The sequence below is a fragment of the Suricata suricatta genome, chromosome 2, assembly GCF_006229205.1.
Source record: "Suricata suricatta isolate VVHF042 chromosome 2, meerkat_22Aug2017_6uvM2_HiC, whole genome shotgun sequence".
NCBI classification, from domain to species: domain Eukaryota; kingdom Metazoa; phylum Chordata; class Mammalia; order Carnivora; family Herpestidae; genus Suricata; species Suricata suricatta.
In genome coordinates, this window is record NC_043701.1 from 91,657,673 (window position 1) to 91,673,166 (window position 15,494).

The 15,494-nt window shown below is 38.6% G+C and overlaps 1 protein-coding gene across 1 annotated transcript in view; it reads left to right on the forward strand.

Annotated features, from left to right (window-relative positions):
* Positions 1-10,234, forward strand: part of BZW2 (basic leucine zipper and W2 domains 2) — a 65,088-nt gene extending 54,854 nt beyond the window's left edge. The window contains exons 10-12 of the mRNA XM_029929682.1: positions 760-898; positions 8,236-8,358; positions 9,779-10,234. Of these exons, the coding sequence (XP_029785542.1) occupies positions 760-898; positions 8,236-8,358; positions 9,779-9,807 (291 nt within the window). The 3' untranslated portion in view covers positions 9,808-10,234. The remainder of the gene's footprint in view (positions 1-759; positions 899-8,235; positions 8,359-9,778) is intronic.
* The last annotated feature ends 5,260 nt before the right edge of the window (positions 10,235-15,494 follow it).

Sequence of the window (15,494 nt, forward strand, 5' to 3'; positions counted from 1 at the left end):
TGAATGTCCAAACCCTTGATTTCACCTCAGATCATGATCTCACCGTTCATGGGATAGAACCCCACCTCGGGCTCTGCGCTGTCAGCGCAGAGTCTGCTTGGGATTTTCTCCCTCCCTCCCTGACCCTCGCCTAGTCTCATGCACAAACTCTTCCCTTCTCTCAAAATATATAAATAAACTTAACGGAAAAAAAAAGACTGCCTAGTGGAAACTAGGTAGCATACAAATTAAGGATAACTCTGTTTAGAACAGAGCAGTGAGTAAAATCTGCAGGTTGAGTTGATCAGGGAAAGGTCCTTGGGGGAGATGTGTGTCGAACTGAGAAAACATTGGCTGAACCTCAGTGACTAGAAGTCAAAGACAATTAGGACAAAGGGAACGGTATGAACTAAGCCATAAAGATGACCTTGAGGGTGTCTGGGAAGTCTGGGCAAAGAGAACCCCACACCCCACCAACACGAATGGTGCCCCCCACCCCCGACCTCACTCTGCCTCCTTTTCATAATACCCTTTAAACATAGTAGCATAAGTTACCTTTAATAGTGTGAGAATTTCATTTTAGTAGGTACAGTGAAAAAAATCTGATAATATACTGGGCTCAAAAATTAATTTTGATTGGACACAATGTTCTAATGAGATAACCCTTAAAGTGAAAGCTTCTTAAGGAAACTTCCGGATTTCTGTTGTGATTCAAGTATTGTTGGGCCCATACCTCCCACGAAAGTTAATGGTCAGTTTTGCTCCCCACTTCTGTTGCAGCAATATGCTCCACTCCTGGCTGTGTTCAGCTCCCAAGGCCAGTCAGAGCTGATCCTCCTCCAGAAGGTTCAAGAATACTGTTACGACAACATCCATTTCATGAAAGCTTTTCAGAAGATCGTGGTTCTCTTTTATAAAGGTATCCATCCATGTTGCCCTACCACTGTGTTTCCATGTTTTGTTGAAGTTCTTTGAGGCCCAGCAAAGGCGCTAAGGCAGAGGGAGACATGAGGTTCTTGCTGAAGTTGGCAGGTTTTAGTGAGACAGCCGTATTCTGTTAGAAGAGAGACCGTAGACACACCACATATACATGGCCTCAAGCACCAGCCCGATGAGGCCCCTGGGCACATTGCCAGGAGACCACTGATAAACTGGTTATTACTTGGTGGGCATGGGGAAGTGGGGGTGGTGAAAAAGACAATAATAACAAAACATAATTAGGTCTATTTTTGAATTGTAAGGATTAGCTCTAATAACTATAATTACCAAAGTCTGCCTATAGTATATTGAGATCTTCTCAGATGCAGTCATAAAGCAGACTAAAATTATTGAAATAATTAGCTTTTTACTTCGTATTTTAACTATTTGGCCCAGCCATTCTCCTGTTTTTCAAGGAAATGATTATTTTTAGATTTCCCTTTACTGTCTTTTCATTATATTTGTAAGGATTAGGTTGTCATGGCAACTGCACTGCCTTTAATAAATAAAGGCTATTAGGGTTTTAACTAATCGCAATCTCTATACCTACAGCATATAAAAAATAATCCTGGACTAGTCTTTGGTCTGAGTTCATGTAGTTTTATGGGGGAGGGAGGAAGAACACTTAAGAAATAATACATTTTGGATATCAGAGAATGTTTATTAGGAGGTACGGCAATCTTTTATGGCAATTTGGTATAGAAGGAAAAGGTAAGGTACGAATGAACATCAGCCGAATCTTTCTTTTCCTTTTGATATGTTCTTAACTTTGTCTAAGTTTTTTAATGTGTATTTTGAGAGAGAGAGTGCGTGAGCAAGTTGGGGAGGGGCAGAGAGAGAGGGACACAGGGGATCCAAAGTGGGCGGGCTCTCAACTGTCTGTAGAGTCAACCTCATGAACTGTGAGATCATGACTGAGCCAAAGTCTGATGCTCAACCACCCGAGACACTGAGGCACCTTTTAAATTTGTCTATCTTGGATGTTCATTTGGGCGAATAGAGTATAAAAATTGTACATTCTTGATTAATGGCTATTTTATAGATGTTAATAGCACTTCACGGAGTTTTAATTGGCCGTCGAGATTCTTCGGACAGATAGATCTTGCCTCCGAGTGTTTGGGTGATATTTTACTTTCTCAGCCTTATGGTATTCTGCACAATTTTTATTATATCAGTGGGAGAAAGTGCTGACTGATGAGTCTCATTTGAAGTAATTGGTGTTTTTCTATGGCCAGATCCGAATTAGGTCCTCTTGGACATGGTCATGAGAGTCAACATCTTAAAACTAGGGTGTAAATGACTCCAGACTTACCCGTCAGAAGCAAACCCGCAGGTCATTCATATTGCCGGCCCACCTGCTCCAGCAGCCAAGGAGAAGCCATGACCTTGCAGCCTGTGGCCATTCTCTCCACATGTACCATAGACTCCACTGTAAACTCTAAACAGGTGGAGAGACCTGTGAAATAGGTTTCCCATTGCTTTGTGAGTGGCCAGTATTTTCCACTACAGAAAAGCAAACTATAAACTGCTGCCTAACCACACAATTTGCTTTCTTCTCATTTAATAGCTAACCCAACCATTGTCTCTAACCAAATCTTTTTGTAACTGAAACATACTTGTTTGAGCTTTATCTATAGGAGCACCTCATTTTATTATTGAACTTATGCACCAAAAAAAAAAGAATACCCTACGATTTTGTCAGTAATGGCATCTATTAAAACCCTTTTTCAGATTTCTCATTTTAACTATTAATGTCAATAATCCTTACCCACTGGCCTCCTTTTAACAGCTACTGAGGACAAAACTGGTTGCTTTATTTTCTGTTTTGGGGCTCCAAATGCTAAGGAACAGTGACCTGAAATCATAAAATAATCAAGAAATGGGTCCAAAAAGTAAAAAGAAAAATTAACTCTTCCTTAGGCCGTTGATTAACTAGGTGGTCACATTTTAGATCATCAAAAGTTAGTAAGCTCTATGGAATGTATGAGCAGACCCAAGGGGACACAGGAAGGTGTCAACATCAATTTTGTGTCGGCCTAGTTCTTTTTCTAAATGAAACCAGGAAACTGTAACATGAATACCAAAAATACATCATTAAGAAGTTAAAACTAAATGTTATTTTCTAGATCATTTCATAATTTTCCAAAAATTATATATCTGGTCTTTCTAGGAAAGAAGTAACTATGGGTTTTTTTTTTCTTGGAAACATGAAATCCCTAAGCAATGATTATTCCATCCCACTTATTAAGAGAGTTACAATGTTTAACTGCTTACCTTTTTTCATTAGTGGCCTTTTATTTGACCTGATCTTGTCCAACGAACATCTGTGTACCAGGAAACATATGTTATTTGTTTTGACAAGGATTTGGATGTCCTTGTTCTGTATTTTATATGCCCGAAAAGGCTTGATGAACAGTGTATACGTATTAAAGCACTTTTCCCAGTGCTATGGTACATAGGAGTCATCCAGAGAACGTGTTAGAACGGATTCCCCAGGGATTTGTGTGTGGTTTTTTTTTTTTTGGTTTGTTTGTTTGTTTGTTTTCTTTTTTGTTTTTTTAGTTTTTAATGTTTATTTTTGAGAGACAGAGCTGAGCAGGAGAGGAGCAGAGAGACAAGGAGACACAGACTCTGAAGCAGGCTCCCGGCTCTGAGCTGTCAGTACAGAGCCCGACGTGGGGCTAGAACCCACAAACCATAAGATCATGACCTGAGCCAAAATCGGATGCTTAACTGACTAAGCCAACCTTTGGGGATTCAGGTTCTGAAGGTCTATGGTTGGGCCCACAAATTTGCATTTTAAGAAATTTCCAGGTTACGTTGTGACTATCGGTCAGCACCCTTTGTCTCAAGGGTTATTAAATGCCATAAGTGACAAATTCCATGAACTATGGTAACGTGTTCCAAGATTATACTTATAAAGCAGATTTTTTTTAATGTAAGAGAAATAATTTCTTTCCCATTTAAAATCTGTCTGTTGTATACACATATATCTTCCTTGTATTCCTAGACCTTGAGAATGACAGAAACTTGAGGATTTTTTTCCCCATGTCTCTGACAAACCTATTTCTTTAAATGAATGCCATTATTGAAAGATTTTTTTAAGCATATAAATAACAGAAGAATAAAAGTGAATCAACTGTAAAAAAATACTTTTCAGTAATGAAAGAAAAACGTGGTGATTTGTCATTTAGTAAAGAATCTCTATTGTAAATCTAGATTTTTATATTTCTGTGCAATAGGAAAAATAAATCTGTTTCTAACATTCAATCATCACATTATTCATTTCTTAAAATAATTTCTTTCTCTTCCTTTCTAAAGCCAAGAACCATATTCTCAGCATGTCGACCTGAGAGAAATATAAAACTCTTAAGAATAGCCACTATCTCTCTCATGGGTTTTATTGTTTGCAGAGATTTCTTAGGTTAATTTCTGTCCCTCGTGCATACTTTACTGAAGGAAATTTCCTATTCTCATTCTTAAAAGAAGGTGAGTGGCCTTCTCACCATACATTATCAATATTCTTAAGGTAAATGGTTTTTGACTTACGTCCATATGTGATGTCCTTATTAAAATAATGAATTTCCTAAGTCCCCAGTCATAGTTTTTAACTTAAACATGTAGGTAGTGTTCTCCAAAGCTTTGCCATTCCCAAAGCACACGTACCGTATTTTCTCTCTGATCATCACAAACCCAACCTTTAAAGTCTAACTCTCCAAATTGAGAAATATGTAGTTGTTCTCATCAAGTTAAGGAAATTGTCCATCATACATTTACTGAATGCTGGAAATGAGGCCTTCCATTAAATGCTGGGAATGAGATAATGAACAGAAGAGTTCCTGAGTTCCTGGATTTCAAGGCGTAGAAGAAAACCAAGGATTACAGTCATCTTTTCATTTCTAAAATAAGGCTCGTACAGGGGTGATGTTGAAGGAAGGGCACACAACATTCCTCCAGACGTGGTGAATAAACTGGCCATATGGGATAGAGAAAATTATTTTTTAATCTGAGGGAATTCTACATGCACTTGTAGGATGTCTGTTTTTCTTACTGGACTTTCAGTGACACTCTGTGTCCCTAGTAGGATTTCTTTGGGAGATTCCCAACAAACACTTGGTTGCTTCTCCATATTTTAATGAGACCTCTCCCCACTTTTCCATCGTGGAGGGGGGAAGTTCTCTCTTTATTTCTCAAGGTCTTTCTTCCTTAGGGGCACCTGGGTGGCTCAGTCAGTTAAGCATCCGGCTTCGGCTCGGATCATGATCTTGCGGTTCATGAGTTTGAGCCCTGCGTCAGGCTCTGTGCTGAAGTTCAGAGCCTGAAGCCTGCTTCAGAGTCTGTGTCTCCCTCTCTCTCTGCCCTTCCCCTGCTCATGCTCTCTCAAAAATAAATAAACATTTAAAAAAATTTTTTTTAAGTTCTTTCCTCTTTAGATTAGACTTTTCACTAAACAAAAGACGAGTTTCTCTGTAAACTTTTTGATGTCTGTGCTTTGCCCCCTCATTTGACCTGTGTGGTGGCTTTTGTCCCTTCTTTCTTATTTCTCCACTACTAGCGGTGCGGTCTTGCAGCGAGTATTTCTTACTGAATTGGGCTCTTCTAAGAACTCTGCTTTGCACCTGGTCTCCTTCTCTGTGGATAATGTATCTGATAGGTCTTACCTAATGATTTAGTGACTGTGGTGACAAGCAGTTTAGTAATTGCATGGCCTCTTTCAGCCTCTGTGGGGCAATAAAACACACGAATGGCCTCTCCATCTTCAGAAGAAAAACCTGAGACAGGTAGTAACCTTAAAGTACAGTCTAAATCAGCTTTCCAACATGAACATGGGTATCTCCCACAGTTCATTAAAGCGGGGCATTAAAATGGCATCTCCCTACATGTTTGTCACATTTTAAATTCCATTTGTTTTATAATCATAGTTCTGTAGTACGTGCATGTAATTTATAAGCTGAAAAGCATACACATGGTGGTTGTACGTGCTCAAAAGTGCCCTGCTCTTAGGGGATCATGATCAAAACCGTTTGGAAATTAAGCTTTCTAAATCACAAACACCTTAAAAATGTTATTAAGACAAATAATATGAAAAAGCACATTTATTTATTTTAAGTTTATTTATTGGTTATTTTTGAGAGAGAGCACATATAAGTGTACTAGGAGCCAAAAGGGAGAGAGAATCCCAAGCAGGGTCCACACTGTCAGCACGGAGCCCGATGCCGGGCTCAAACCCACAAACCATAAGGTCATGACCTGAGGTGAAGTCAGGCACTTGACAGCCTGAGCCACCCAGGTACCCTAAAGAGGACTTTTAAGATCCATGTTTGATGGGTGCCTGGATGGCTCACTAAGTTAATAGTCCAACTTTGGCTCAGGTCATGATTCACAGTTGGTGAGTTCGAGCCCCATATTGACTCTGTGCTGACAGTTCAGGACCTGGACTCTGCTTCAGATTCTGTGTCTCCCTTTCCCGGCTCTTCCCCAGCGCTTGCTCCCTTTCTCTCTCTCTCTCTCAAAAACAAACTTACAAATAAATAAAAACATAAAATCCATGTTTGAGCTAATAAATGTTCTTAAAATCTGCACAAAGCAGCCTTGCACAAGAACAGGTCGCTTCTTCAGACTGTGAACCATTTGCTCCTCACCTCAACTAACACTGGGATTCGATGGCACATTTTTTCATCGTTGTGAGTGGAGAGTGTGAGCTGGAAGTGGAAGCTAAAAGCTAACAGTAATTCTCTAGAACAACTGATCATCATTTGTACACCCAGTTCTTATAAATGACTAAATCCAGACTTTTTCTTCCTTTACACATTGTAGTATATTTAATAATGAAAATAAGTAAAACCAACTTGATATTTTCTAAAACTAGTCATGTGCATTTTTAGTGAATTCATTCTCTTCCATGGAATCCAAGCCAGTTATTAATTTTGGAAGAAAAAAAAAACTTCAGGTTTTGGCTATGAAAACATCAGTAATGTTTTCATTGACAACAATCTCATTATTTTTCTTTTTGTAAGTTAAAATTTTATTTCTACTGCAAAAACATCATTAGCATGATTTATTAGCATTTTTAGCAGATTGGGCAGGCATGAGGACAATAATATTCTTTTATCTGCTTCCCATCTCATTTCTCACTCTGAAATCCCAAAAGACAACCCTCTGGAACATTGGCTACATACGTAGACTATTATTTTCATATTCCCCTTCCTATTCTTAACATTAAATTGTCTAAATTAATGGTAACATGAGGGTTTCAAGGCACATTTGTGGAATTTAGAATTTAAGGTAATGGGTAATTAATCGATAATTCTTTTTCTAGAAACCTATCTACCTAATGTCTCTGTTTTTCTCTTAATTGAGTACAAGGAAAACATTACTCTTGTGATTTAAGACATTATACTCTAGGAGATTCATGACTTAGGGATAGAATAAATGTAGGGGCGCCTGGGTGGCTCAGTTGGATGAGCATCTGACTCTTGATTTCAGCTCAGGTCATGATCTCAGGGTTTGTGAGGTTCAGCCCCAGAAGAGCTCTGTGCTGACCGTGTGGAGCCTGCTTGAGATTCTTGCTCATGCTCTCTCTCTCTCTGTCTCTCTCTGTGTGTGTGTGTGTGTGTGTGTGTGTGTGTGTGTGTGCCCCTTCCCCCACTCATAATCTCTTAAAATAAGTAAACTTTAAAGAAAAAAGAATAAAATAGGATTTTGAGTTCTGTGTGTGTTGGTCCTGTGATACACCCAGAAAGCTCTTCTTCACATTTAGTTGTTAATAGCATTTTTACATTCTAGTGACATATTTGTCTTTGCCTTTTTTTTTCCTCCTAAAAGAGTAAATCCCCTTAAAAGACCAGTCATTTGAGGTTGCTATTTAATCAAGACGTGTTTGGAGTTGGCAGGACACAGAGTGTTCTGAGTCGCTGGAATTGCTGATTCATTTGCAAAATTACAAAATAACCCAGTTTCCTACCAGCAAATTAGCCCTGAGAAAGATTTCCAAGTCCCACCAGTGACTCACAGATAAGCTTGCAGTATATCATGCCTGATGCAATGCATATTACCGTCATCAGTAAAGTATTTGCTAAGCTAATTCCCAAAATACAGTGCTGTGCTATATGGAAATGAACTTGGTTCCTGTTTTCTTGATAAGTTTCAGATAACGGATTTCTTTTATTACGGCACTTTTAATATTTAAAGTGACTGCTTTCTGTTAAATTATGAGACGAAGTTGCTTTAAAAAAAATATTTATGTAGTAACTTGGAAATCTTTGCTTTAAATTGCAGCTGATGTGCTGAGTGAAGAAGCAATATTGAAATGGTACAAGGAAGCACACGTTGCCAAAGGCAAAAGTGTTTTTCTTGACCAGATGAAGAAATTCGTTGAGTGGCTACAAAACGCAGAAGAAGGTATGACTCCATTTAACAACTTTGGTGGTCATTTAACAAATACTTTCTCATTAAAATTTAAGGAATCTACCTCTTTCACAGATATTTTCTCTTGCTTCCCTAAAACTAAAGTTCTTAGGGTATCTTCTATATCAAGCCTCTTGCCTGTAATCTTAGCCTTCCTTTCTGAAATTAAAGCAATGAAAAGTGCTGCATGTTAAAAAACAAAAGACAGCCTCTTCACTTGTCCGCCATAGTGGGAGACAAAGGGGAAGAAATCATCAGTTGTGAAAGGAGGGGGGAAAAAGCATTTGTCTTAATTATGCATTATGGATTATTATTAACCAGTTGACTGGTACTGAAAATTGGAGCATGAGGCAGAAGAATAATAATGGATGAGAGTGAATTCCAGTAAGCATGAGAAGTCTATTTTGAATGACCCAGAAGGATAAGAGTAATTAGTCTCCAATATTTATGAGCATGCTGCATTATTAGAAAGACAAAGTTCAACTACTCGCTATCTATCCAAGGGATACAGGTGTGCTGTTTCAAAGGGACACATGCACCCCAAGGTGTATAGCAGTGCTATCGGCAATAGCCAATATATGGAAGAGCCCAAAAGTCCATTGATGGATGAATAGATAAAGAAGAGGAGGGATATATATATACAATGGAGTATTATTCGGCAATCAAAAAGAATGAAATCTTGCCATTTGCAACTATGTGGAGAGAACTTGAGGGTATTATGCTAAGTGAAATGAGAGAAAGACAAATATCATATGACTTCACTCAGATGAGGAATTTAAGATACAACACAGATGAACATAAGGGAAGGAAAAATAATAAAAGCAGGGAGGGGGACAAAACCTAAGACTCTTAAATATGGAGACTCTTAAACTGAGGATTACTGGAGGGGTTGTGGGGGAGGGGATGGGCTAAATGAATAAGGAGCATTAAGGAATCTACTCTTGAAATCATTGTTGCACCATATGCTAACTAACTTGGTTGTAAATTTAAAACGAACAACCACATCTTAAATGTGTCACCTCTTAATGTGCCAAGTTGTGCACATTAAATATGTATAGCTTTTTGTATGTCAATTAAGTAGTTGAAAAGATTAAAAAATAAATAGAAAGGCAAAGGAAGTTCATTTAAAAGCAAAAAGGAGTGAATCTTTGACTGACATTCTTAGTAAATGCATGACTAGGGCCAAAAAAAAATGCCTTCTGGGAGTTGGGGTAGGTAGCAGATCGGAAGCTCTTTCAAGACTCAAAACCAAGGAATCTCTGGAGACCCCTGGCTGGCTCAGTCGGGAGAGTCTTCACCTCTCCATCTCGGGGTTGTAAGGTCGGGCCCCATGTTGGGCATAGAGTTTGCTTAATAAACATTTTTTAAAAAGGAATCTGAGTAAAAAACCTAACTTTTCTCTCTTCTTTCCTAGAATCTGAATCAGAAGGTGAAGAAAACTAGAAGGTTCAAGAAGCACAATAGGCTACCACACAGCACTTACTGGGAACGCTGAACCTTTTGAGAAGAGAAAACTTGGCTTCCGTTTTCACAAAGGAAAAAAAATAGGATAGGCTTCCCTCGTGCAAAGGGGGAAATGGTTTTTGTTTTCATTTTGTTTTTAATGGAGCCCTGAGGCATCAGCTATTCTACTTGGGACTCTACCTCTCACTCACTATATGCTAACTTAAAGCCATTCAACAAGGAGTCAAGTAGGTATCGGAAATTCAATACTCAACAGACTCCTCTTTTTTAGCTGTATTTTTCAGGTACTGTGTTGGTGAACGCCCCACTGGTGTCTATTACAGGGCCACTTTGGTAGTTGTGTATCTGCTCGTGTATGTGATTTGACAAACCAGTTTTTTAAAATAAATGGCTTTTTAAAAATCTGTGCTTACATTCTCAGAGCTTTTACTTCTTTAGAGGACATGATTTCTTCCCCAGATGACATTTCAGTGTTAGGCTTTTTTTCTCCATCCAGAATTTTGAAAAAATCTGTAAAACAACTGTAAAAACAACTCTGTTCCTTTTACCATCATAAGTACCGCATTTCAGTTGTCTTCATACTGAAATAGAAATCAACCCAAAATACATATACATTAGCACAAATACCATGAAGTGATAGTATTAACAGTTATTAGGTGTATAAATACATTGTTCCACACTTGTCGTGTTTTCCTTAGCACAATTTTCTCCCTGCTTGGAAGAGAATTAAAGTGCATATGTTAATAGATCTTTGTTTATATTTATAACTAGGTGATTGTAGTCTTTAAAAGATCCTGTTGTCTGGGGCGCCTGGGTGGCTCAGTCAGTTGAGCATCAACCTCGGCTCGGGTCATGATCTCACGGTTTGTGGGTTTGAGCCCCGCGTTGGGCTCTGTACTGACAGCTTGGAGCCTAGAGCCTGCTTCAGATTCTTTGTCTCCCTCTCTCTCTGCCCCTTCCCAGGTCAGTCCCTGTCTCTTTCTGTCTCTCAAAAATGAATAAAGGTTAAAAAAAATAAAATATCCTGTTCTCAGTAGTAGGAGAGGCATCTTACTGTTTGATAAAGCTCATCATTTTATGACCTAGTTCTTTCTTAATTCTTGAAAAAAGGACTGCACCTGTTGCTGTTAGGGTAATGGTAATCTTCAAAACAAACGTTTTATCTAAGTAAGAGTTTTTGAAACGGAGAGGATACATTGGAAACAGCATTCACCAAGTTAAGTATCTGAAGAGTTTTATCACTGTCATGCCATCATCCTGTATCAAAAGACAGTTTTCTAGTTTCCAATTTGTCCTCAGGAAGAAAAGAAAATCTTTTCCCTAGTACTAGACCGCATACATAAATCCATAACATGATGGATTCCTCCTGTCTTTTAAGTAATTTGCCTTTGATAAATTTCTTTCTTCCCATTAGTTAGAGCTCATGTTCTATGCCCCAACAGAAAAATATCAGTTTGAATCGGCCTTTTTTGAACATCATATATATGTGAGAATATTATTTTCATGATGTGAGACTTAATAACAGGAATGATGGAAAGTCATAGAATAAAGAGCCTTATGCACCTTGAAGTGATTAGAATACTCCCAGTGTCTGTATGTATATTCTTTCTTAAAATTCTGCTGAGAAATACCTCTATTTTCCAGTCTGCCCTTTTATATTATAGAAGAAAAGAGTAACTGATCTATCCCATTGTGGTACACTGCTTTGGAGATGAAAACCACCTGGTACTAAACAAAGGGAAAATTCTGGAATGTGTTGTCTGACAAGACAATCCTCTGAGAGAAAAGTAGAAAGGAACCTGAAGGGATGTCTTCTGGGCCATGGATTTCATCACAAGTCTCTGCTATCTATCTACCCTTCATCCATCTAAAAATTTGAATTATGAAGTGGTAGTCATACTAAAAGTATGTGAATTAAAAAATTAAAATTTTTAATTGGAAAATCAATTTGGCCATCTCACTTGATAAGTGCTGACTGCTAGTTAGGATACGTGGCCTATTTCAGAAGTGGAGTAAGTAAAACCTGCAAAAATAGATCTATTTAAGGTACACTTTTGAGAATTATATGCATTTTGTAACAAAAATTTTTTGTCACTTTTTATGTTTTGTTCTACATATGTCATGTTTGATTTTATATATCAATGTGTAAGTGGCCTTCCCCTTCATTTTAGGGGATTAGGAATAAAAAGTGTGTTAGAGGGTAGTTGAGTGTGTTCCCAGTATATCAGAGGTGTCCACTCTGAGACCTACCACAGCGCAGAGCTGGCCAGGCCTTAGAGTCAGTGACCAAGATGGAACCAGAAGTCCCATCTTCTGAGTCCCGCACTTAGACGTTTTCTCCCCTGTGTTCTATTGGCCAACTACTTGTAATGAGTTATGTCTCTACAGTTCAAGCAAGTGGTTTTTTTTTTTTTAAGAAGCACTTTTTTTTTTTTTTTAATTAGGAAGCACTCATGAACAGGGGAGGGGCAGAGAGAGAGAATCTTAAACATGTTCTATGCTCACCCTGAAGCCCCATGGTGGGGGCCAGGGTCAGTCTCAGGACCCTGAGATCCTGACTTGAGCTGAAAACAAGAGATGGACACTAAACCAACTGAGCCACCCAAGGGCCTGCTCCTAAACTACCATTGTTAATGAATAACATTATTCATTAAACATCTGGAGATATCTAGAAAATCCATTTTCTAGACTATAAAATATAGCAATTAGAGAATTCTAGATGCTTCATATTTCCTAGCAGAGATATTTTTCCCAAACAATTTGAGATAGTGACTCGAAGGTAAGCAAGCATCGAAGGGGGAAATGCTCAACTAGCATAAATTCTCAAACCAAAGTCCTTTGTTTTTCTGAAGGACAAGTATCTCTTTTTTCTTTTTTTAAATATTTTTTTAAATTTTTTATTTATTTTTTATACAGAGAGAGACAGAGCACTAGAGGGGGAGGGGCAGAGAGAGGAGGAGACACAGAACCGGAAGCAGGCTCCAGGCTCTGAGCTCTGAGCTAGCTGTCAGCACAGAGGCTGATGCGGGGCTCAAACCCACGAACGTTGAGATCTGACCTGAGCCGAAGTCGGAGGCTTAACCGACTGAGCCACCCAGGCGCCCCTCTCTTTTTTTCTTTTAAAAATAAAACCTGTCCTAATCATAAAAGTAGTTAACTTTAGTCATCTGCTGCATAACAGAGTATCCCCAAGGTTTTCAGCATTTTAAAAAAAATGTTTCATTTACTTAGAGAGGGAGAGACAGTGTGAGCAGGGGAGGGTCAGATAGAAAGGAGACACAGAATTGAAGACAGGCTCCAGGCTCTGAGCTGTCAGCACAGAGCCCGAAGTAGGGCTCAAACCCAAGAACCATCACTTGAGCCAAAGCCGGACCGACTGAGCCACCCAGGTGCCCCAGGTTTTCAGCTTTAAAGAATAAACTTACCTCATGATTTCTGTGGGGCAAGATCCAGGAGCAGCTTAGTTGGGTGGCCATGACCCAGGGTCTCTCACAAGCTGCAGGCAAGCTGCTGGCTGGAACTACAGTCATCTGAAGGTTATAGGATCTGCTTCCAAGCTGACAGTGGGGATTGGCAGGTTTCAGTTCTTCATTAGCCAGAGGCTTGAGTTCCTTACTGTGCTTACCATGCTGCCAGGAAGTTCCTCTACTTGGGCTGCCTGAGTCTTCATAACATTAGCAGCTGCCCCCTGACCCTGCCCAAAATGAGTAATCTGAGAGAAAGGCAGCCCTAGAAGGAAGCCATCTTTAATTTTTTAAATGTTTATTATTTTTGAGAGAGAGAGATAGAACATGAGCTGGGGGAGGGGAAAGAAGAGAGATGGAGACAGAAAGTGAAGCAGGCTCCAAGCTTTGAACTGTCAGCAGAGCCCAACTCAATGCTCAAACTCACGAGCTGTGAGATCATGACCTGAGCCAAAATCAAGAACTGGACACTTAACCAAATAAGCCACCCTGGCACTCCCAGGGAGCCATCTTTAATAACCTATTATTGGAAATCATATAGCATCTCCTCTGCTATATTCACTTGGTCACACAGATGATTGTGGTACAATGTAGAAATTGAAGGCCATCTTGGTGGCTGGCTACCACATTTTGGTGGCCGGCTACATATCCACATACTAAAATAGTTTCTGCATCAGTAGATAAATGGATAAAGAAGATATGGTGTATATATACCCTTGACATTTGTGACAACATGGATGAACCTAGAGAGTATAATGCTAAGTGAACTAAGAGAAAGGCAAATACTATATGATTTCACAAATATGTAAAATCTAAAAAACAAAAGAGCAAACAAAAAAGAAAAACAGACCAATAAATACAAAGAACAAACATGGTTGCCAAGGGTAGGGAGCAAAATGGTGAAGGGGTGTGGCAGATACAGGCTTCCAGTTATGTAATAAATAAGTTCTGGGAATAGTGGGTACAGCATAAGAAATACAGTCAAACGTATGCTGGTCCATGGTAGCTACACTTGGGGTGAGCCTAGCATAACATTGAGTTGAATCACTATTTGTACACCTGAAACTAACGTAATAGTGTAGTTGTGTGTCAACTACTAAAAAAAAAAAAAAAAAAAAAAAAAGGGAAAGAAAAAAGCATCTGAAGATTTTTTTTTTAAGTTTTGGAGTGCTTGGGTGTCTCAGTTTGTTAAGCATCCAACTCTTGATTTTGGCTCAGGTCTTGATTTTATGGTTAGGTTTGTGACTTTTGAGCCCCACAATGGACTCTGCTCTGACAAGGCCAAGTCTGTTTGGGATTCTGCCTCTCTCTCTCTCTCTCTCTCTCTCTCTTTTTCTCTCTGCCCCTCCCCCACTAGTGCTCACATGCATGCTCTCTCTCTCAAAAATAAATAAATTTTAAAAAGAATTTTTTTTTAATTTTAAAAATGTTTTTATTTATTTTTGAGAGAGAGAGAGACAGCATGAGCAGGGGAGGGTCAGAGAGAGAGGGAAATGCAGGATCTGAAGACAGGCTCCAGGCTCTGAGCTAGCTGTCAGCACAGAGCCCGTCATGGGGCTCAACGCACGAACTGTGAGATCATAACCTGAGCTGAAGCCAGACGCTTAACCGACTGAGCCACCCAGGCACCCCTAAAAAAATTTTTTTTTAAGTTTTAAAAAGTTTAAAGAAGTTTAAAAATGTTTCTGGATAGATTAAAACTCTTCATTTAATGTTAAAACAATGAAAATACTAAAAAACGGGTAGGAAATATCTTTATAACTGAGGCATGAAAAAAACATTAACAGAAAGGCCAAAAAAATATGATTACAAAATGTTAACACCTTTTCCATATTCAAACACATATGATTAATAAACACCAAATGTATATGTGATCAGTAGAGTTTCAACAGATTGGAAGAAAATATTTTTGGTATAAGTAATAAAGTATTAACAACAATACAACATAAATGATCAGTAAATCAATAAAAAATTGAGAAAATGCAAAATGAGTATGAAAAGTCAATTAAAATGAGCAATATGGAAAGATGCGAACTCCTATTGTTAATCAGGGACATGTAAAATAAGAAAATATTTTACTCACTGTGTTGGAAAATATTTCTTTCCTTTTGCACACAGCCTTTAGAGTTTAAATCTGGCAATAAATATTAACACTTAAAAAATATTTTTTTTGACTCAGCACTTCCATTCTAGAATTCATCT